The 25513-nt window shown below is 36.1% G+C and overlaps 1 protein-coding gene across 1 annotated transcript; it reads left to right on the forward strand.

The window, feature by feature from the left end:
* Positions 1 to 942: 942 nt before the first annotated feature.
* On the forward strand, positions 943 to 25266 carry LOC127627569 (clustered mitochondria protein homolog). Its single transcript, XM_052104012.1, has 27 exons — positions 943 to 1659; positions 1714 to 2017; positions 4979 to 5166; positions 5545 to 5716; positions 6754 to 6897; positions 7004 to 7131; positions 7271 to 7425; positions 7507 to 7632; positions 9118 to 9257; positions 9342 to 9439; positions 11015 to 11409; positions 11744 to 12037; positions 14018 to 14283; positions 14792 to 14892; positions 15681 to 15833; positions 18071 to 18133; positions 18266 to 18510; positions 18590 to 18674; positions 19409 to 19562; positions 20931 to 21070; positions 21156 to 21236; positions 21403 to 21528; positions 22378 to 22499; positions 22717 to 22810; positions 22963 to 23097; positions 23878 to 23951; positions 24111 to 25266. Exons 1-27 carry the CDS (start codon positions 943 to 945, stop codon positions 24229 to 24231), a joined length of 4821 nt encoding a protein of 1606 aa, XP_051959972.1. The 3' UTR covers positions 24232 to 25266.
* Positions 25267 to 25513: the final 247 nt, after the last annotated feature.

Below are 25513 nucleotides of genomic sequence, written 5' to 3' on the forward strand. Positions count from 1 at the left end.
CGTGGAGCCTGAGCCAGCAGCTGAATCAAAGGGGACAGCACATATAGTGCCTGACACATTGCCTTTTTCCTACCCGAAAAACAAATTGCACTTTAAACGCTTTTGCCAACGCTATTAATATATAAGACTCCTGAATGTAAGCTGATTTACATGAACGCATAAGATCTATTCAAGAACTAAATCCACGTGCTTATGCTTTTTTTTTTTTTTTTTTTGTTAAGCTGAAGAAATGAGTTGGAATTTCTCAGAATGGGATGCAGAGAATAAGGAGGCTCCTCTGAGCATCCTCCCCCGGGTAATGCATTTGTGTGGGGGTAGCTGGAGGGGTTCATAAGAGACACAGAATTAAGGGCAGAGGAGAAGACACTATAGACCTGTAAAGCGTTTGGACGGAGAAAGGGAGATCTCTGCTTGGGACGAGCTCTTTCTTACAGACAATTATGGACAAGAGGCACATTTATGAAAAGTGAAATGTGAGGAGATACTTGCATGTTTAAAATATTGCTGCATTAGTTAGAACTATAGAAAGAGTGGAAAAATATATATTTTTTAAAACAATCTTTATAATCTATGCAATGTTTCTGGTTTTCTGCTTTTCACTTTTCTTTTTGACTTTATAATATAAAGTGTATATAGAGGATATTATCATCAATTCAATCTATCAGTCATTCAAACTTAACATGCATAAAATATGTTTGGGTACACAACAGGCCTTGTGCCAGACTTGGTAATTAGGTATGTCAGCTATCTGTTAGACTTGTCTCAGAGCTTCGACCAATAAAGCAAGGCTTGCTTAAACATCAAGGTCATTTAGTGTAAGTCTGCTCATTTTAAACCCAAATCAGCTCTTACCAACTGGCTCCAAGAGGTCTTACTTTCTTGGACTCCTTACAGTTCTTTTGCTCTGTGGTTGAACTGGAATGAAATGGTAGCACTTGCAACATGGGAAACATATTTCACTGCTGCCGCAAGGTGTCTGATTTTATTCAAGGTAAGAAATTTGGTGACCAGACCGAGGAGTGTTCTGCTCTTCTATACAGAGAGAATAGTGATATAGAAAGCCTCCCTTCTTCAAGGACCTCTGCTTCTCCTGTTTTGGACCAAGATCACCTCCTTTTCCCAGATATTGTGCTAAGCAGCAACCTTGGGACAACTCTGGTCAGAGAGGACTCAATTCAGCCATTCGAGCTCCTGTTGGCAAAAAGGGAACAAGCACAAGATGTCAGGAAAGAAGATAGAGTGGGTGAAAGCAATCTATGGAATGGAGGAGAGCGAGAAGGAGGGGTGGTGGGGCAGCCAAGCACAAAAATCAGTTATAAGGAGCTCTTACATACAGGCACAAATCAATCATATTCCACAGAGGACGAATGGCCCTTGCTGACTTCCCTATACCTGGTACCTATAAAAACAACTGCTGCTAATGATGTTCTGCAACAAAACCGAATATGCACTCATGTACAGGGAATAGACAGCTGTAAAACGTTTCTTGGGCAACGTCCTGAACGTCCTTTACTTCCCAAGAAGCAAAGACAAGCACAAAACTGGGAATTATTAGCACAACCAGGTGACGCCGAGGACCAGGCTGAGCAGCAGCATAATGCACAGTCTGTCGTGAGACTAGAAATGAATATGATAAAGACCGAGCATGTTAATGAGCAAGCTGTGACTAATGCAGAAGAGAACATTTCCACTCACTTGGATTGTATTGAGAAGAAAACATCTGATGTGGTGCAACAGCCAATGGAAATGGAAGAACACCTGACAGACACTAGCTGTGGGATGGTGGAGCATGAATTTGGGGAGTTGGAGCAAAGTCTAACACAGATGGACCAAGATCCGATATGGACAAAGAAGGATGTAGAACAGAAGCAGTGGGACCTGGATGCCCTAAACCAGAGCCAAAGACCATCACTGCAGGATTCTGGACTAACCCAATTAGCACAGAGACCAGACCAGACAGAATGCTTGACCCTTTGCATGGTTGATAAGCAGTTCCTGGCCACTCCAAACTTTACAGGTGTGTATTATGTCAGGTGTTTGTGCCTTTGCAGTGTTGAGAGTCCTGTTTGTTCATTAACATAAAATTAGGCTTCTTATTGTAGATACTGAATATGCTTATACAGATTTAGAAATACCTTTTGGGTACAATTTGAAGGACTATCTTCATCCTAAACCAGGGGTTTTCAATCTTTTTGATGCCAAGGACCCTCAAATAGGATGATCCCAGCATGATCTCAAAAAAGTATGTGACTGTGGCGACATTTTAGCAAAATGGCATTATGTGGTTCCTTACACATATCGTAGCATTTCCGAGGTGAAATGTCCACTGTGGAGCTAAAAGCAAGTTACATTTTCTCCTAAACAGATGAAGTTTTAAATCGAGTTTAAAATCAACAAAACCTAAAGTTTGGAATAATGGACAGATTTTTCTCTTATGGGAAGAAATTGGTACTTTTATTCATCAAGGTGTCATTCAACTGATCACAATCTATAGTCAGGACATTTTATAAAATTAAAAATAACTATTACAATTTGGAAAAAAAGAATGTTCAGAACTTCTTAAACTACTTAGAAAAATCCTCCATGTGCACCAATAACAGCTTTGCAGATCCTTGGCATTTTAGCTGTCAGTTTGTTCAGAATCTCAGGTGACATTTCACCCCACACTTCCTGTAACACTTCCCATAGATGTGACTGTATTGTTTGGTACTTCTCACACATCTTATAGTCTAGCTGATCCCACAAAAGCTCAATGGGGTTAAGATCCATAACACTCCAATTATCTGTTGTCCAATGTTTGTGTTTCTTTGCCCACTCTAACCTTTTCTTTTGTTTTTCTTTGCAATTCTTCCTTTTAAGACCTGCACCCCTGAGTCTTCTCTTTACTGTTGTACCTGAAACTGGTGTTTAGCAGGTAGAATTCAATTAAGCTGTCAGCTGAGGACATGTGAGGTGTCTATTTCTCAAACTAGAGACTCTGATGTACTTATTCTCTTGTTTAGTTGTACATCTGGCCTTCCACATCTCTTTCTGTCCTTGTTAGAGCCAGTTGTCCTTTGTCTTTGAAGACTGTAGTGTACACCTTTGTATTGTTTTTTTTTTCAAGCATCGTGTAGCCTTCCTTACTCAAAACAATGATTGACTGATGAGTTTCTAGAAAAAGCGTTTCATTTTTGCAATTTTTGACCTGATATTGACCTTAAGACATGCCAGTCTATTGCATATTGTGGGAACTCAAAAACACAAAGACAATGTTAAGCTTCATTTAATGAACCAAATAGCTTTCAACTGTGTTTGATATAATGACAAGTGATTTTCTAGTACCAAATTAACAATTTAGCATGATTACTCAAGGATAAGGAGTTGGAGTGATGGTTGATGGAAATGGGGCCTGTCTAGATTTAATCAAAAATGACTTTTTTCAAATAGTGATGGTGCTGTTTTTTTTTGCATCAGTAATGTCCTGACTGTACATTGTGATCAGTTAAATGCCACTTTGGTGAATTAAAGTACCAATTTCCTTCTGAAACAGCCAGTGTACCTTCCCAATTTGATCCTTCAGCCTAAACATAAAACAATCTAAACCGATAGTGTCATAAAACGCTAATGTGACATGGAATATGCAATTGAAGAAGCAACCTTGTCATTTTGTGGTGTTTCTATGATGCTTTTGGCTCAAACGTTGACTTTTGTGCTCATCAGGACTCCTTGGTGTTGCAAATGCAACAAGTTTGCATCTGCAAACTTGAACTGCAGTAAAATTTAATTGCACTTGAACAAGCTTCGTTATGTAGTCATGCACTACAGTAAAATGTGTAGATGTGTGTAGAGAAAAAAGTGTTTCTAAACTGAAAATCTGCAGTTTTACTCGTGAAATAAAACCATCAGCATTGTTTAGTGGTTAAATGCTTTATTTATAATTAATAAGCAACACAAGTGTATAAACTCTGTGAATTCAAATACACCATCCAAAAATAATAATAGCCACAATATGCAGAAGACTGACCTTTGAGACATCTGTATGATGCTGCATGATTGATTGAATTAAGATTGAAAACGCAATATGGGCGATGCAAGGACAATTGCAAGATTACTACAAAAGACTGCATTTCTGCATTCAGCGCTTCAGTCAGTGCAGCGTGTGCAAGTGGCGCCCTCTAGCGGTCTGGATGGCATTATCTATTGTCCATTAAGAGGGGTTTTTTTTCTTTGGTTTAAACTTTTATTTTTCCATGTGTTTGAAATTTCAGTGGAATTACCCAACATATGCATAGTATGAATTTGTAATGTTCTATTTCTGTTGTAATATCCTGTTGAATTAAACTGCAACAACAGAAGTGCAAAAGTTTTTGAATATATTTTTTATCTTCTATTTATCTTTCATTGTGTCTCATGTATACAACAGATCCAATATTCAATGCATTATAAAAATGGTTTTGCACCTCTTTGTACATTTTTAAAAGCATAATTCAAAAGTAAAATCTGGTGGCAAAAAATTGGCATATTGTTTTTTGGTTGTTGTTGTTGTTAAAATCGGTATCGGTCAAAAAATATTTATATCGTTGCATCCTAACTCTTGATTTGTGTGAAAGAAGAATAAAAGTCATTGTTGTTTTTGTGCCCCTAGTGTTCATTTCACCAGAAAGCTAACGTGATATGTTCCACGAGCCACATAATAATAATTTTGCAAAAATATAGGTAACACGATTGTATAAGATCAGTTTGGTTGAGCCCCTTTCGATGGAGCCCTTCATTAAATTTTAAGGCAAATATACATTTTCATGTATAAAAAGCCAATTATACTCTATGAGAAAAATAGTAAGCATGTAGAGTATTGTTTGCAAAACTGAATAATTGGCTTTTATATCATTATTGTACTAAAGTCAAAAGAAATTATTAAAATATTATTTTTAAGCCATTTTTGTATCCTCTTATTAAAGCACTTATGATTTGTATTCTTTTGTTTCCAAAATACAAGAACCTGACCCTGACACCATTCTCAGTGGCAATGTGCTGGACACTCAAGCAAATAATATGACAGAACAGGTCGACTGTGGCATCGAACAACAAGAGCTACATGCTGCTGTTCCTGACATGGACCCATCTGACGATGCAGGGTTCACCATCAAGATCCAGGCTCCAGGCACAGAACCCACTGACTTCCAGGCAAGGGCTTGTCACTTGTTGAAACTCAAAATAAGCTGCTTTCTATATGTCTGCTTATAAATAATCATGCCAATATGGTGGACTCTAGATTCATCCTGGACTTAAAGAGATAATTCTGTCATTACTTACTCACCCTCATGCTTTTCCAAAACTGTATGACTTTCATTTTATTCTGTGGAACACAAAATTAGATATTGGGCAGAAAGTTAGGTACTACAGCCTCAGTCCACATTCACTTTCGCTGTATGGAAAAAAATAGCTTTTTTACATTTCACTTTTTGTGTTCCATGGAAAAAAGTAAGTTAAACTTGTTTGTAATGGCGTAAGTGTGAGTAAATGATCAAATTATTTCATTTTTGGGTGAATTATCCCTTTCAGGTATCACCTTTAGCGATGGTACAGGAGATCAAGCAAGTAATGATGGACCGGGAGGAGACCTGTCAGCGTACCTGTTTCTCCATGCAGCTGAATGGTGTCACGCTTGACAACTTTACCCACCTTAGATCCATTCCAGGCCTTCAAGAGGGCTCAGTTCTGAGGGTTGTGGAGGGTAAGCCCAAGATTTACTAGGATAAATCTCATTCAAAATTAGTTGGTCAGGGAATATGGACCTCATCAAGCAAAGGCCTGTTCACACCAAACCCTTTTTTTCGGTAGGAATGTTCGTTCCGAACGAGCTTTTGTACAGTAACAATGGATTCCGATGCTGTTCATACCAAGCTGATACACACCCAAAAATTATTTACTTAAAAATAAATTGTTGCAGTTCATGAGTACTGAAAACATAAACCCGTTCTGTTTTTGAAAGTCTGCATATGGTGTTTTGTTTTAATGTACATCATTTAATATGTAGATCAATGTCCCTGTATATTCTCATGGGATTAAAAATAGCACAGAGCTTCAGCAATTCGTTTGCACTAGCTTGTAGAAAAATGTCCCAAAAAATATTCCTTACATGCAATATTTTAGACAGTATATCACTGTACCTTGTGTTATACTAACCAGACATTATAAAAAGAGAAGTTGGGTTCTGTAGTCCATTTGGAAGATACTCATAGACAGGGCCATAGCAAGGTAATCTGGGCCCCTTAACTGTACAATGCTCTGGGTCTCTTTTCTAACATCTTGGTATTGTAGTTTCTGGGCAAAATCCTGATGAATACACCTCTTAGAGATTGACATGCGCAGAGCACAAGATGGTGCCAGGAAGTGTATTTGAACCTGAAATAATGATCGCCAAGGAGACTGGTGATTTTAAGATTTATATTTAAAAAGGAGTTTCATTTTGGACTGTTATCACCCAAAATCAATTAGATTACTTCAGAAGACATGGATTAAACCACTGGACAGGTTTAATATAGGTTTGGAAGAACGTTAGACTGATTAAATTATGTCACAATTATCATTTTTGAATGAAATATCCCTTTAAAACTTAATCAAATGGTAAACCTTTTGATATAATTTTTTTTCTAAAATCACATTTCAAATTTTAAACCCAAATTTTATGCAAGTATCAAACTGTCAAAATTCTAAAAGATGTTATCTTTAATAAATTTGTCTTCTCGATCCTTTTTAACTAAAACTCAGACCCATACACAGTTCGAGAAGTGCGCATCCATCTACGCCATGTCAGAGATCTTTTAAAGAGCCTGGACCTTACTGATGGCTATAATGGAGTGGAGGGCTGCTCACTGTCATTTCTCAGCTATTTCACAGAAGAACATACGGACGGTAACAAACAACTTACAGATCATGAATTTCATAAACAGAAATACCTATGTTTGTGTTTGGATAAAATTAGATATTGTGTTATTTATAATCCTGAATTATATTCCAGAGAACTACAAGCCTAAAAGAAGAGGTGATGGGATGAAGCATGCTGTCTGCAGCCCTCCAGATCACATTCTTCCTGGTTGTAAGGTGCACCTACTGGTACCCCTGCATCCTCAGACTAACTTTGGGAAGGTAGGGCTTTAGGGTATGTGCAAAGATTTTGAAAATGATGGGGTTAAAATAATAATTACATTCAAAATGTACTACTGAACCAAAATGTATTGGTGTTGAGTTTAGGGGGATAATATATACTTCTTCATTTTGCAAACAGCTAACAGAGTGCTTGAAGGTTCTGAGCATGAGTAGCTGGAATCCACCTCCTGGAAACAGAAAGATGCACGGAGACCTCATGTATCTTAATGTGGTCACCATGGAAGACAGACACTTCAGCATAACAGCGTCAACTCGTGGGTTCTACGTAAATCAGTATGTTATGTTTCTAAAAACTAGCCCTACTAGACAGACAAATACAGAGAAATTCAATTGGTAAAAATATTTTTTTCTTAGGTCTACAGCATACAGCTTCAATCCAAAACCAGCCAATCCCAGTGCCCTCAGTCATGCTCTGCTGGATCTCCTGAGTCAGATCAGTCCCATTTTTAAGAAGAACTTTAGTGCCTTGCTGAAAAGAAGGTAATCCATTTAGATTTAGATTCACTGGTGGCCAAAAGTTTGGAATAATGTACAGATTTTGCTGTTTCGGAAGGAAATTGGTACTTTAATTCACCAAAGTGGCATTCAGCTGATCACAAAGTACAGTCAGAACATTACTGATGTAAAAAAACTGCATCACTATTTGAAAAAAGTATTTTTGATCAAATCTAGACAGCAGCCATCACTCCAACTCATTATCCTTGAGTAATCATGCTAAATTGATCATTTGGTACTAGAAAATCACTTGTTATTATATCAAACACAGTTGAAAGCTATTTGGTTCATTAAATGAAGCTTAACGTTGTGTTTGTGTTTTTGAGTTGCCACAGTATGACTGGCATGTCTTAAGGTCAATATTTGGTCAAAAATGGCACACAAAAAAGAAACAGTTTTCTCTAGAAACTCATCAGTCAATCATTGTTTTGAGTAATGAAGGCTACACAATGCTTGAAATGGCCAAAAACTGAAGATTTCATACTAAGCTGTACACTACAGTCATCAAAGACAAAGGACAACTGGCTCTAACAAGGACAGAAAGAGATGTGGAAGGCCAGATGTACAACTAAACAAGAGAATAAGTACATCAGAGTCTCTAGTTTGAGAAATAGACACCTCACATGTCCTCAGCTGACAGCTTCATTGAATTCTACCTGCTCAACACCAGTTTCATGTGCAACAGTAAAGAGAAGACTCAGGGGTGCAGGCCTTATGGGAAGAATTGCAAAGAAAAACAAAAGAAAAGGTTAGAGTGGGCAAAGAAACACAAACATTGGACAACAGATAATTGGAGTGTTATGGATCTTAACCCCATTGAGCTTTTATGGGATCAGCTAGACTATAAGATGTGTGAGAAGTACCAGGCAATACAGTCACATCTATTGCAAGTGCTACAGGAAGTGTGGGATGAACTGTCACTTGAGTGTCTGGACAAACTGACAGCTGGTATGCCAAGGATCTGCAAAGCTGTCATTGCTGTACATGGAGGATGTTTTGATGAGAACTCTTTGAAGTAGTTTAAGAAGTTCTGAACATATATTTATCGAGTTGTTATAGTAATTTTTCACGTTATTAATATTCTGACTATACATTGTGAGCAGTTGAATGTCACTTTGGTGAATAAAAGTACAAATTTCCTTCCATATGAGTAAAATCTGTACATTATTCCAAACTGTAGGCCGCCAGTGTAGTTTGCCTATATCTAGTGGTTGTTTTGTTTTGAGGAAAACAATTCAAAGTCAGTAATTTGCAGTTTAGTTGCAGTTTTTACTTAAAACCAAGAGAGTAACCAAATTTACAATATTGGTGGGGACCAAATGTAAAATCTTGAGAATCAGTCCTAATTGATTGCCCACTAATCTGAATATTTGAGAGTGGATGGATAATCTATAGTGAATACTGTATAGCCCTGGTAGACAATGTAACTTCTACCATTTATTTACTGTATCTCTTAACTCTTATATTTAGAGAATCTACACACCCTTTTGAAAGGATTGCCACACCTTTCCAGGTGTTCAGCTGGACAGCTCCAGCACTTGACCATTCAATGGACTGTGTTAGAGCAGAAGATGCCAGCTCCAGCCTGGGTTATGAAGAGCACATTCCTGGTCAGGTAAACATGTTGGGGTTAGCCATAACCCTAGTCACAAACCAGTTATGTGAACATATTTTGATTAATATTCTGTGTTAAGCACAGGCCCGTGACTGGAATGAAGAGCTTCAAACCACAAGGGAGCTTCCTAGGAACAACCTGACTGATCGTCTGATGCGAGACAGAGCCATGTTTAAGGTATACAATTTGTGCTCTCTCATCTTTCTCGCTCTGTTTTGTTTCCATTTATCATTCTTGTCTTGTTGTATTGTATCATCTCTTTCACCAATCCAAACAAAAATCTGATACAGTATATATTAATATATGTGAGATACATATTTGAATTACACTTAGGTAGCACTTTATTAGGAACACCTGTACACTTACTTATTAGTGATTATCTAATCAGCCAAGCATGTACATCCAATGGCAAAAAAGCTCAGTGTGGGTGCCCGACCAAATAGGCGTCAGACAAAAAGAGAAAAAAGTCAGCACCCCACAGCTCCATAAATAGAAAAATGTATTATAGTGTTCTCACCTAAGGTGACTTTTCGAGCCCACCGTCTTTATCAGACAATAAAAACATTCTAAGATCATCTCTTTTATACCCCAGACACATAGACAACCATTCAAAAGTTTAGGGTCACTTACTCATAATTTATTTATTTATTTTTTTTACATTTTAGTATAATAGTAAAAGTTTAGAAAAATAGTAAAAACTATGCAATAATACAAATGGAAATATGGGAATTAGTTTGTGAATAAATAAATCCAAAATAAATCAAAACTATGTTATATTTTAGCATCTTCAAAGTGGCCACCTACATCTTGAGTTATCATCCTGGGATGCTTTTTAAACAGTATTGAAGGAGTTCCCATCTATGTTGGGCACTTATTGGCTGCTTTTCTTAATTATTCGGTCCAAGTCATCCATTTCAAAAACTTCAGATCAGCACACGCCTTTAGATCAAAAGGTTATTAAGATCATGAGAAACATTTCAGGCAAGTGACCTCAAACGTTTGAACAGTTGTGTACATATATAAAGCCAACAAAACCCAAAGTACCAATAGGTATAATATAGGTACGAAGTTTGATTGTTTATTCTCTTTTTGCACGTTGAGGCATCACAACATGTGATGTATATTGAATGATTGTTCTGTGGTATAAAAGGGCTGAACTTTGAAAGTTTTTATTGTCTGATTTGTTGGTGCCAGACAGTTTCGTATGTATATATATATATATATATATATATATATTTCTATACATACTATATTTTCTATTCACTTTTTATTTTTATTCTATTTATGTATTATTATCTTTGTCTTGTTGCTGTATTGTTTGTGCACTGGAAGCTCTTGTCACCAAGACAAATTCCTTGTATGTGTAAGCATACTTGGCAATAAAGCTGATTCTGATGCAGTGCAATGAACAGAACAGAACACAGGATTTTGCAAGATGCGTTTTAAAAGTTTAAGTTGTTTTTAACTTGAGTTGCCACCTAAAAAAATGCGAAGCTCCTGCGTGAGTCGTTAACAAAATACAGAGATATGGAGAAACAGTCAAAGACATAATTTAGCTCTTATTTACAATGAAAGCTATTCAAAAACTGTGCAGATGGAAGCAAAATTGTGTTTGTTCTGAGCAGCCCCTAAGGCGGTTAAACCCCTTTTTGGTTCTAATTGGAATGAAGAAGGCGGATATATCCAGAATACCACCATATGTTTTCTTTTTCTAATAACTGAACAAATAATTATGACCTTTAACTTCATCAGGCTAACAGTGATTTTGTGAGCACAGCCACTCGAGGAGCCATGGCAGTAATAGATGGTAACGTGATGCCCATCAACCCTAGAGAAGAACCAAAACAACAGTTGTTCATCTGGAACAACATGTTCTTCAGTTTAGGCTTTGATGTGCGGGATCAATACAGAGATTTGGGTGGGGAGGCTGCCGCCCATGCCGCCCCCATTCTCGACCTGAATGGCGTGAGGGCTTACTGGGCAGTGGATTCCGAGGGCCTGTATCTGCTTGGCACTGCAGTGATTGATTACCATGGCTACCGTGTCACTGCGCAAACTATCGTGCCAGGAATTCTTGAGCGTGACCAAGAACAGAGTGTTATCTACGGCTCCATCGACTTTGGCAAAACCGTTGTCTCTAATGACAGGTAATACCTTATTTTGGGGCTCTTAAATGGACGTTTCAACAAAAATGTTCATTCTAACTTCATTTGCTCAATCTTATGTTGTTCCAAACCCATATGACTATATTTTTTAACATAATTCTTCTGCTGAACACAAAAGAAACACAAAACATTTATATGAGGAAAACATTTTAAATGAAAGTGAATGGTGAAACTTTCTGCCTAACATCTCCTTTTGGGTTCCACATAAGTAAATGACAGAATTTTAACTGTCAAACTATTTAATATAGAAGCAATATATGTACACTGGTACCCTAAATGTTCAAACTAAAGTAAACTGGTTTTAATCTCTCTTTAGGTATCTGGAGCTGCTTGACAAACCCAGTAAGAAGCTGAGAGTGCAGAGGCACTTAGTGCTAAACAATGATGATACAGCGGTCGAGTTGTGCTCCTCTGTGGAGCACAAGGGGATTGTGGGTAATGATGGGCGTCACTACATCCTGGATCTACTTTTTACCTTCCCACCTGACCTCAACTTCCTTCCTGTGGAGGATTTAAATCCTGTGAGTCAACAGTTGGGTTTCCCAAAGCAACATCCTCATCGCCTGGTCTGTCTGAGACAGGAGCTCATTGAGGCCTTTGTTGAGTACAGGTAGACATTAATATATTAAACTTTCCTATGATGAAAACACAGGTTAATCTAAAGAAACATGTCAAGAACATGTTCAAGTCATATTTCACCACAAAAGATAGGAGTTATATTTTTTTGTTTACATTAAGACAAGATAATTAAGCATATTTCCCCCCAAAAGTGTCATTTTACAGTAATAAGAATATGAGAGTAATCATTGAGAATCATCACAAGTAAAAATCTAAATTAAAATGAGAATTTGGGGAAGAAATCTGCATAGTTGTCATGAAAGTAATGTCACAATGCAAAAATTTAAATGTTTGCATTTATTTATTTATTTATTTTTAAGGTGGAATAAGACTTGGATATGTTCTTGACAGGTTTTGTGAGATTCACCAAGGCAATAATTCTAATACTGCTTATATTAAAGAAATAGTTCATCCAAAAATTAAAATGATGTCATAATTTACTCATCCTCATGTCTTTCTAAACCTACATGAGTTTCTTTCTTATTCGGAACACAAAAGGTGAACTTTTAATGAATATTAGGGACGTTTTTATATAATAGCAGTTGATTCTGCCTCACTATAAAGCTTAAAATGTATCATAAAAGTTTCCGATGCTGCTCGTGCATCATATTGCAAGTTGTCTGAAGACATACGATATTGAATTTATGTAATTTGCCAGTTAAAATGTTGACATCCATTGTACGTTCATAGTAACAAGCAAGAACTTGAATGTGTTTAGCGCTTAACAACAGAAGTTAACCTGACATTGTGTTGAAAGATGGTCCACGATATTCATCAAAACATCATGTTAAAGCAGTGGTCCTCAACAAGGGGGAAATTGGAAGGGGGGCGAAAACAATTTCAAAAAAGGAAACAGGGCATAATTTGTGTAATCAGTGTATTTTATTGTTTTTCAAGTAGAATGTACATAAATGAAAAAAACAAAAATCCCACTCTGCATTAAAAAAATAAATACAAAATAAATAAAGCACATCATTGTTTGACGTTCTGGATGGGTATATATGGGATGCAGGCATGTCATGGGATAAATGTGTTGGGATATGCACAGACGGGGCCCGTTAAATGACTGGGAGGGTTAGCATTTAGCTCTTAGTCTCTGGAGTCAGTTTTAAAGCAGGCAGTGCAAATGGTCAATTTCATTAAAGCACAGCCATTAAATGCACACTTGTTTTCCTTGCTTTGTCAAGAAATGGGAGCCGAATATGAGCAGCTCCTATTTCACACTGAGGTTCGCTGGCTCTCCAGAGGTCAGGTTTTAGGAGGTGAAGACGTTTCTTGTTGATGCGAAATCCAACCTTGCGCCTAATTATCTCAATACTCACCCTCATTCCATCACAGATGTGTATGTCCTTTCTTCTGCTGATCACAAATTGAATTAAATTCAATACAATGCAATAGCAACATTTTGCAGCTCCAAAAGGACATAAAGGCAGCATAAAAGTAATCCATAAAACTCCTGTGGTTAAATCCATGTCTTTAGAAGTGATATGATAGGTGTGGGTGAGATCAATATTTAAGCCCTTTTTTACTATAAATTTGGGCAGGGATGACAATTTTGGTAAAAATGGATCAGTTGACCCACACCTATCTTATCTTTTCTGAATACATGGATTAAACCAGTGGAGTCGTATGGATTCCTTTTATGCTGTGTTTATATGCATTTTGATGCTTCAAAGTTCTGGCCAACATTCACTTGCATTGAATGGAACTTCAGAGCTGAAATATTCTTCTACAAATCTTCATTTCTGTTCAGTAAAAGAAAGAAAGTTATGCACATCTGGGATGGCATGAGGGTGAGTAAATAATAAGAGAATCTTCATTTTTAGGTGAACTATCCCTTGAAGTTCAGTATTCAGTCAACTACTAGTTTCTCATTCAACAATGTCACCTGCAAATAGTTTTGTATAATGCTGTGAACTTTATGTCAAGTTTTGTGCTAAACAATTTTATGTATATGTGTATATTGCCTCAGTTACCAGATATTCACAGAGACGGTTTCACAAAGTACTGAGAATGACGTCGGCAAACCTGTTGGCACATCTCCAGTACAGAGTGATTCCAGTACCTCCACGAAGCTCCCCTTAACTGCTGTGGCACTTACAGAACAGTATGAAGAAACTGATCCTCTAAAAACTACACCTTTAAACAATATCCAGCAGGGTTCTTCAATTAAGCATATCTTCTCCTCTCTCCGGAATACCTCTGATATACAATTCAACCCTAACATCTTCTCTGCAGGTGTGTTGGTTAGCTTGATGCATGTTATTCTGTTCAACCTTACAGTCCTATACTGTAAACGTGTACAGTAGATAATGTTAGATATACGTATTGGACTATATTTTTACCCTACTCCATCATGTTGAGTCACTTTGACCCAGAATCACATTTTGAGTTTTATGCAATAAAGTAAATGTAATGATTCCTCTCCAAAATGTTACAGATATCAAATTGTTTAAATGTTGGCTGGGACTTTCCTTTTTACATTAGTGCATCAAATTCAAAATGTGTTTTTGTGTCAAAGTGATTACAAATGAACGACACAATAAAACAATGTACATTACTGTTCTTATATAGTAACTGTCCTATAGTTTACACAACTGAAAGAGCATGACGCTAGCAGGTTTGACTCCCAGAGAACACACTTACTGGTAAAACATATAGGCTACTTTGACTGTAAGTTGCTTTGGATAAAAGTATCTGCCAATTGAACTAATTTAATTTATGTGTGGATTTCATCTCTCAATAGGTGTCCGTTTTCCCAAAGAAAGTATAAAAGATATCCAGAAACAGACACAGCAGCTAAAAGATGCTGCAGCCTTCTTGATTTCCAATCAAATCCCTGCCTTTGTGAGTTGTATTTTTATAAGGATTGATCAAATATAACAGATCAAATACATCATCACTGACATACTTATTAATCTGACCCCAAGTGGAATGGGAGAAATCACATTGTTAAAGGGATTGTTCACCCAAAAATTAAAATGATCTAATTTACTCACCCCCATGTCATCTCAGATGTGTATGACTTTCTTTCTTCTGCTGAACACAAAGATTTTTAGAAGAATATCTCAGCTCTGTAGGTCCTCACGATGCAAATGAATGGTGGCCAGAACTTTGAAGTTACAAAAAGCATATAAAGGCAGCATAAAAGTAATCCATGTGACTCCATTGGTTTTATCCATGTCTTCAAAAGCGATATGATAGGTGTGGGTGAGAAACAGATAATATACTACTTATATACTAAAAATTCTCCTCCCTGCCCAGTAGGTATCGATATGCACAAAGAATGTGAATTACCAAAAGCAAAAGAAGAATGATGTGAAAGTGGAGATTTATAGTAAAAAAGGACTTAAATATTGATCAGTTTCTCACCACACCTATTAAATCACTTCTGAAGATATGGATTTAACCACTGGAGTCATATGGATTACTTTTATGCTGCCTTTTTGTGCTTTTTTGACCTTCAAAGTTCTGGTCACTATTCACATGCATTGTTAGGACCTACAGAGCTGAAATATTCTTCTAAAAATGTTAAAATATGAAAGTCATACACATCTGGAATGCATGAGGGTGAGTAAATTAGATCATTTTAATTTTTGGGTGAACTATTTGTTCTGTATGTATGTTTTGTGCAGACTAAGAGTTGCCTTAACCACACATTAATACCTATGGATGGCATCACATTAACTGAGGCTCTGCATCAGCACGGCATCAATATTCGCTACCTGGGCACCGTGCTTGAATATATTGAGAAGTCACCCCAGAAAGAAAGACTTGATCATGTCTATGTGAGTGTATTATTGTAAACATTATTTTTGGATTATTTCACGAAGGAGCAAGCAGAAAATATTTTTGTGGTGATCAACAGCACATTTAGATGTTGTCGATAGAATCTAAAGGTGCACTCAGTAATTTTTGCCTCCATTAAAATAATTTTACCTCTTAAGAAATAAATACTTAACTTTAAGTTAAAGATTTTCTCGATCGCTTTCACACATTTCTCCAAACTCAGGTCACTGCTCTCAAAACAATTAAAAAAAGTCATCTGAACACATTGTAATTGCCCTAAACAGATTGCAAATGTTTCTTGAAACACTACACACAAATTTCTCTGATCCAAGATTCATGCTTTCAAAACAGTTAACACGGACAACTAAATTAAAGTCATATTCTCAAATGCAAATGTCAAGTTGTAAAATCTCTTCGTTGAAATCTCCTGTTTTAGTAATGCACACAGCAAATCATTTTTTTCACACAACTATCATGACTTGGCAATCTAAAAAGCATCAAATATGAACATTCAGTGCAAACAAACAATGAGGAAGATGAAGAAGAGAAAGAGGAAGAACAAGACAAAGAAGAGGTGAAAACTGAGAAGAGGTAAAGTGGGTAAAGTAAGAGGAAATAGGAGGAAGAATTGATGAGTAAATGGGAATGTTTCCTCAACTCTTTCAGGGGTGAGCATTGAAAGAGTTGAGGAAAGACCAACTGCAGATGGTGTAATGATGGTGAACAGAGAGAAAGAGGACAGCAGGGTAGAAGAGTAAAGAAGACACAGTAGAGGCTCAAATGAATGTGTCCCTCTAATTGATCATAGTATGAATCACAGTCTCTCTGAGACACACAAAGTGTTCGGTCACATAGTGTAGGTGAGCAGACCTACAGTGACTTCAATTTCAACCAAAAAGATGATAGAGGAATGGCATTGGTCTCCTTGCCACAATCAATGTCTACAGTTGCCATGTGTGCTTACTTGGCTCTTACTTACTTCTGTCTTAGCTTTATACAATATACTCTTGCAAGACTGCTATTTTTCATATACAGTATTTTTATTTTTTAAGGAAACATCCTCACCCTCTTTCTAGAGGAAGAGCAGGAACTACTACAAATTTAGAGAAATTTTATGAAAACGGGAAAAGGGTCTTTATTGTGGTTTTGTATAATACGTGTCTTATTTCAATAGTAGAGTATACTTATGATGTATTTTGTTTTTATAAATGCATTATCAGAAAATAATATAGGGCTTCATTATACCATGAAATTGAATTGTTCTGGAAAATTGAGTGTCTGTTTCGTCTGCTGTGTTAATTGCTTTGAGAGCACTGATTATAATTTCGAGAAATATATAAAACTGAATGAGAAAAACTGTAAATAAGTGTTTTTGAAATGACTTACATTATTCTTACATGTAGCTGGGCTGCCTCATCGGTGCCGTCATGTTGAGATCACATAACTAGCCATATACTACTTATTATCAGTGTTGGGAGAAATTGGATTACAAAGTAATTAATTACTGTAATCTAATTACTTTTAGGCACAAAAATAGTGTGATACATTACAATTTAAATTCTTGTAATCAGATTACATTTCCTGACTTTCAATGGTAGTAATTACTTTAAAGTAGATTACTTGGGTTACAAATATGTCTAAAAATATATGATTTATGTCTAATACCATTAAAATGTGAATTTATTTTTTGTACGTCTGTTTGCATTTCTGTGAAAGCTGAAGGGTGTGCGACAATGATCAAGGAGAAAATAGACATTAATTTGAATTTGTTGATCGAAAAAACGAAAAAATGTTTGTGACAATTGTTTTAGAACGTAACGTAAAAGTATAGTAATGAGTAATGTGATTACTTTTCCAACAAAGTAATTAGTAAAGTAATCTGATTACAATGTTTTTGTTTTTTTACAAAAGTACAATTCAAAAACTTTTATGTACAAAAAAAAGTAAATTGTATCAAATTCTTAAGTACATAGTTAAAAAAAACTAATATAAAGTGGGTCCATCATCGGTGACCTAAAACTATTGCTTTAGTGTGATGCTTCATCCTAGCCGCTAAGTGTAAGTGTAAGTCCAAGAAAACTGCCATATTGGCTAATGCAACATGAACAAAAATGAACTGAGTGCATCTTTATCTTGTTTAAAACCCAGAACATTTCCTTAATTACACTATAATTCACTATATAACGATGAAATCTGGAGAGAGAAAAAACTAAAAATAATTTTGAACATCTTGCAGAGAATTGCACTATGTGAGCTGATCACGAGATGCGCAAAACATCTGTTTAAGACAAATCTTCTGGTGAGTGTCCAGATTGTGCTCATGGTATGCTAAATGCTATTCAGGGTCTCAATAATAATGTTTTATATTATGATATCTTTGCCAAAACCTGCTCTAGTATTCAGACTGAGTTGTCCTCTAACTTTATCCCAGGCAGTGGAACCATCTGCACTCTCTGCCTCTGTCAGCCGTTTTCTAAACTGCTTCCTTAACTCATATGCGAACGCTGGGATCATTCAACAACACGACAAGTTGTCTTCAACACGCAGGAGTCGGAGAAGACGGAGTCGTGCGACGGTGGGTGGTACCATCACAGCCTGGTCCAACCTGACACCGAGCGACCTCTGGGGGGCCATCAAAGCTGAGACTACGGAGTACTACCATTACAGTTTGCCTTGGTGAGTGCACTGCTCTCTAAACACAAGTAGATGCTGTGCTGTGATTCAATATGAGTGGGATCTCATCTCCATTTGGCAGTGGAAGCGTGGAGGAGGCCGTGGAGAAATGCAGACTTCAGAGGATCACCCTGCTCAGAGAGATTGCCATCAAAACTGGAATTCAGGTATATAAATACATCAGTTTAAACACAGTTATTGGAGGTGCTTGCTAATGCAAACATCATTAGGGATCCTAAGTAATAACATTTCTGTTTCGTGAGAAACTTTCGAACAACATTTCTGTTTATAGTAGCGTTTCATTTGGAAAGAGTGCCACCTATATGTCAGTCATGGTTCTAATCCTTTTTAACTTTGAAACAAATACAGAATTGTGGTTTATATTCTAAAAGATTTTTATTTCCATTTATGCATTTGGCAGACATTTACATTTTACATGTATGCATTTGGCAGACGCTTTTATCCAAAGCGACTTACAGAGCCCTTATTACAGGGGCAATCCCCCCAGAGCAACCTGGAGTTAAGTGCCTTGCTCAAGGACACAATGGTGGTGGCTGTGGGGATCGAACCAGCGACCTTCTGATTACCAGTTATGTGGTTTAGACCACTACACTACCATCAATCCACTTCACTATATAAAGTAAATGTCTGTCCGGTAGACAAAAACATTTTGAAATTGTGTTTTTCCATTGAAAAAGTTGAAAAACATATCTAGGAATGAGGATATCATAGAGATTTGTGAATGGCCTCTTTTGACTTAGGCCAGTAAGTAACCACATAGAAATGTACATGCAACCACCTACAATACCTTAGCATCATGTCTGAGAGTTTTGCATGAGAAAGCGTTTTTGGAGAAAATATAAAACTGGTAACTATACTTTCTCTTTACTGTTTCTATCAGATCCTTTTAAGAGAATATCACTTTGATTCTGAACAAACACCAGTATTCACTGAGGAGGACATCCTTAATATTTTCCCTGTAGTGAAGCACATCAACCCAAGGGCCAGTGATGCTACTTATCTCCTACTTTGTGGTCAGTCTAAAACACAGCAAGGTGAGCATTCAAAATAACAACAACTTTTTATTTAATGCCAAACATATCTTAGTTTCTCCTAGAAAAAAAATAGTTGTTTAACACATATACTTCTATGCAGGAAGTCATCTTGCATGGAAAAGCCTGTAATGGAACTACTGAAAATGAAAGACTGCAAAGTGGATAAACACATTTTATGGTCATGTTAATTAAAGGGATAGTTCACCCAAAAATGTACAAATCTATCAAACTCCAAAAGGGCCAAAAAGCACCATAAAAGTCTTCTTAAGCTTTGTGAGAGGACAAGACCTCTGGTCAAATTGGCATTTGCCAGAAATTGGCATTTTTATAAATGAGTATGATATTTTCCAAGTAAAATAAACAGTTGTTTGACAAATAATATTTAAAATGCTACCACAATTAATGGTATATTGTACAAACAATACTATGACATTATGCAATTAAATTTGTCTCAAAGTCCTAAGGTCCTAGAAAGAATGTTAGAGACGATTGTCCAAAACTTTCTTGAATATACACACCGGAAGTAGAGATGCAACAGTTATACAAAAGTTTTTTTAGAACCACAAAATTCACAAGAATTTTCAATATACAAATCAAATCGCTTATTGAATTAAAGGGATAGTTCACCCAAAAAGGAAAATTCTCTCATCATTTACTCACCCTCATAACATCCCTGATGGGAATTACTTTCAGTCTCCTGAACACAAATTAGGATTTTTAGAAAATATTTCAGCTCTGTAGGTCCAGACAATGTAAGTGAATTGTGACCAGAAATTTTAAGCTTCAGAAAGTACAAAAAGGCAGCATAAAAGTAATCCACACAACTCCAGTGGTTAAATCCATGTCTTCTGAATCAGTATAATATGTGTGAGTGAGAAACGGATCAATAGTTACATCCATTTTCACTATAAATTCTCCTCTCTACCCAGTAGTTTGTGATATGCACAAAGAATGTGAATCGCCAAAAACAAAAGAAGAAGAATGTGAAAGTGGAGATTTATAGTAAAAAAGGACTTAAATATTGACCTGTTTCTCACCCACACCTATCATATCACTTCTGAAGATACAGATTTACCCACTGAAGTCTTGAGGATTACTTATATGATGCCTTTTTGTGCTTTTGGAGCTTCACACCATTCACTTCCATTGTGAGGACCTAAAGAGCTGAAATATTCTTATAACATTTTTTGTTTGTGTTCAGCAGACGAAAGAAAGTCAAACACATCTGGGATGGCATGAGAATGAATAAATGATGAAAGATGTCAATGTCAATTTTTGGTCAGTTCTGCTGGAAATGTATGAACATTTTTAATTTAAAAAAAGCAAATAGGCGTATTTAAACTATTTCATACACATTTGAATCACCAGGTTGTCTGAAAGAGGGCTGTGAGTTAATCAGTCAGGCTCTGGGTCTCTTCACTAACGTGTATGGTGCACTGCACCAGGATGTCTGCACTTGTCTACGGCTGCTGGGACGCATACACTACATCCTTGGCGACTATGCTGAGGTATCACATTTATGTTATAGAATGATAAATGAATAAACACTGAAAACCTCTTCTTTGGATTTACTCTTGGATTTTGTGCTGTTAGGCTCTCAGTCACCAGCAGAAGGCAGTACTGATCAGTGAGAGGGTTCTGGGACTTGAGCATCCCCACACTATACAGGAATATGTGGGTATTCACTTTTATTTTGATAGATTAAACACTGTTCATGAACAATATTATACACTGCATTGGTGCTGATATTTGTTAGGAGTAAAAGAACATATGACTTATAGTAGTTTGTGTCTGATATATTTGGAAATTTGTGTTTTAAATGAGTTTCCTCTTTGTGTAGAAGCATCTTGGTCTTTATTGTTTTGCTGGTGGGCAGCCAGCAATTGCTTTGCGACTGCTTTACCGTGCTCGCTACCTGATGATCCTGGTATGTGGAGAGGACCATCCTGAGATGGCTTTATTGGATGTGAGTTACAGTATGACATAATGGTAGCAATGTATAATGAAGAACAGTGATATTGAAAACATTAGCTAATGTGAAAATGGGTAGTTGGCATGACATTGTTATGCAGTCTTGATATACTTCATCTAAAACTACTATAAGCAAAATGTTTCTAATTCTTGTATATAATTACTATGCATGTGGTTTTTATGACCTCATATCAATTGAGGGACTACATGGAATATTAGTATTTTTAAAAATGCATTTGTCTCACTGCAGGACCATTTAAGTAAGCTACAAAAACAGCTAAAGGGTGATTAAAGGTAGAGGTCGACCGATAGTGGATTTTGCTGATCCGATAACTAGGTGGTGGGAACGGCCGATAACCGATTAATCGGCCGATAGTTTTTAAAAATCAACTTCTAGAATGATAAAAACCAAACATATTCATTCCTGTCTATGACAGGCACAGACATAGAGGCTAAAAATATTGGCATACAATTTTCCAGATAACTGATAATTCTAAAAAGCATCTATCAGCACAGATTAAACTGTAAAACCGATATATTTGTCTACCTCTAATTAAAGTGATTAAAAACTTTAAGAAATGGTGACCTGAAATGGAATGACATCTAGAAAAATATATGCTTTCCTTTATACATTCATATGCATTTTAATATAAAGGGTTTCATAAAGTAAATGGCCATTTGTCAACTGTCCAAATTAATTATAATAAATATCTTCGTAAATGTACAAAATAAAATGTAAGTTTCAAGTTTGGTATTTAAGGAATAAAGAAATAAGCAAACAAAATTAATGCATCTATCATTAATCGCCTAACTGAAACTTATATTGTTTCCATCTACTCTGTAGACTAAGATAGGTCTTGTGCTGCATAGTATGATGGCCTGTGATCACGCCCTGAAGTTCCTGGAGAATGCCCTTGCACTGACCTCCAAATATCAGGGTCCCTCATCTCTTAAACTAGCACAAAGGTGAAGACTGAGCACAAACAAGTCAGTCAGCACTAAGATATGAGCTTAAAGTTCACCCAAATGCTGTCATACTTTACTCACCCTCATGTGTTTCCAAGAAAGCCATACACTTTTGGAACAAATGAGGATGAATACATTATTTTACATTTTTGGGTGAATTATCCCTTTAAGGAAACATAATTGAAAACTGAAGTGATTTTCTGGTCTATCTTTGCAGTCATCACTTATTGGCAAAGGTGCATGAAAGTAAAGGTGATTTCCGTGCTGCTCTGAGTCATGAAAAGGAGCGCTACAGCATATACAGGAAGCAGGTAAGCGAGTAGAATTCCAAAATTATTTATTTACTTTATGGAATATGTTTTTGATCACTTGATAACTGAATTCATCAGAGCTCTAAAGGTTTACTCAAATGTGTTCATTTAAATGTGTTGACTGTTGCATTTATGAATTTTGTTTTCAATAGGTCGGAGAAGCACATGAGAAGACCAGTGAGAGTTCAGAGTACCTTAAACATCTCACACGTCAGGCAGTGATTCTACAGAAAACAATGAACTGGATCTACAAGACTGGCTCAGACACTAATATTTCCCCTCTCAATGTTAGTTTTACATTTATTTGTAAAGTGTAGTATACATACAATACTGCCCTAAAGTCAAAATGCAGTACCTCACCAACACTTAAACTGAGAAAAATGGCTTCCAAGTCTTTTGATTACATGATTCTGAGCATTGATGAGCCAATTGACAGCTCATCAGTGGAGGGTTTTTATTTTAGGGGTTTAGGGGGGTAAAATTTGTTAAACCAATTTTATAAAGAGGTGCACTTTGAAGAACTTTTGATTTTGAGTAGATATAATCATAATTTCATGTTAATGTTCTGGTTGATTTTGACTGATGGTGTCAATAGACAAAAGGAAAAAAGTGTGTTTTTACTGTATATAATGCAAGATTACCTAAATAGCAGACAATCAGCCTATAACAAGTGATTGCTGATGATCTACTTATGATAAATAATGATCTACTGTTGATGAATTACTGCTCATACTATATTAATTAGGCAATATGACAGCATTTACTTTATAGTGTTTATATTATTACTTTTGTAGAAGTTTATAAGAGTGCATGTTTTGTTTCCCTTATATTTGTGTGAGCTGGGACTGCAGACATTACATAATAAGAGCCTTGTGGTGTATTTCAGACTTATTCATACAGTAGTTATGAAAAAAAAATTTTTTTTTTTTTTTTTTTCTTTTCTGGTTATTTTGGGGATTTTGGTTGCATACATTGTGTTTGAGTGTGTGTCTCAATGGATCTTCTTCACTTGTTATATAATAATAAATGAATGATTTTGTTTCTGGCTCTTTTTTTTCTTCATTTAGCTGAATGCTCCAAGTCGTGTTTGGATCGTGGAGCAGCTAAATCTAGTCACTGGAATTGTCCTTGTTCCTCTTGGGTAAGAAAAAACTTACAGACCTTAAATTTCTTTGTATGCACTATAAAGATAACATAAATAATTACAATGATGGTATCTTGTTTGTTCTCTTTCTCACCACTATATTAACTTTTCTCTGCCTTTTTCTCTTTCATTATTGATTTATTTATTTTTTGTTATGTCTGAAGACCTTGAGAAACTCAGCACTGATGCCCAGAAAACAAGACAGCTCACTAAACTCGAACAAAATTATGTGCAGTCAGTGGAGGATCTGCAGGGGCTTTCTGAGGACCACAAATAACATAGAAAGCAACTGTATACGCAAGATGACATAAAATAAAACCCTAATAAGTTGACTTTACTCAATTTATAATAATTTTAATTGAACTGACTCAAATTTAGATCATACAACAACACAGCTCAAATAAACAAGATTATTACTGATTCTAGGTCAATCATTAAATAAACATATTTCTCCACAAACATGCCTCCACTTCAGTTGCACATGCACAAAGACAACTGGGATAGTGTTAACAGGGTCCAATTTGACCAAAGTGGACACAGATCACCCTAATGATGGCATCACATGAAACAACTATTTGCAAAAAAACAACATAAATAATTCTCCAAATGTGAATTAAATGCCCCCATATGTTCCCTTTGACCAAGATCATATAATTAAATAATCCAAGCGCAAGGCATTATGGTTATTCCCTATAGCCTACATTTTGTACTCAATAGTTTGAATTGTTAACATTAAGTCTTAAGTGTAAAAAAATAAGTTCAAAGAACATAGATATTTGAGTTTTGAGCCCAAATCTTGACATTTCAAGAAATGTTTTTTTTCCAGTAATTACAGCATTGGTGTTTACAGTAGTAAAAGGACTTCAAAAACTGAAAGTGAACAATCAGATGTGGTAAATAGTGTTCTAGATCTTCTAGCTGAGGTTTTAAAATATTAATATAAAATAAACAATTAAAAAGTGCAAATAAACTTCTAATCTTCGTGCCATTTCATCTTATAGTTTTGATGATGATGAAACTCAAGATATGTGGATCTATTGAAGAAAATATACCTCCCTTTAAAAGCATGAGTGTATCTAACTAATGGTTTTGCACATTTGTAAACTGGACTGTTTATGGTTCTTTGTATGTCTATCTTTGAATGTTTATGTGCACTCTATCTGGATAGCTGAGAAGCTGAATGGCCACAGAACAGTATGGAGGGCTAAAGCATGCGTTTCAGACCTGACTGAGTTTGGCTTGCTTTCAATTAATGAAAAGGCCAAGAAATAGCCTACTATTATTGCATTGTGACAAAATGCTAATGCAAATAAAGCAGTCAAATCACACAGTGGTCTCTTTAAAAAGACATCTGCATCACAATATGCTCAGACAGAAGTATGTATTCATGTGTACATTCATTAATCTTCCATAATCATTCATCTAATAATAACACCAGCAGAAACGTCACACTGTAAAAAATTTAACGTAAAATCAACAGTAACTTACTGGCAACAAATATCCAGCAAGCTTCAGTATTTTATTCCACGGTAAAATTACTGTAAATCTGACTACAGTAG

This window comes from Xyrauchen texanus, chromosome 34 (genome assembly GCF_025860055.1).
Source record: "Xyrauchen texanus isolate HMW12.3.18 chromosome 34, RBS_HiC_50CHRs, whole genome shotgun sequence".
Lineage (NCBI taxonomy): Eukaryota > Metazoa > Chordata > Actinopteri > Cypriniformes > Catostomidae > Xyrauchen > Xyrauchen texanus.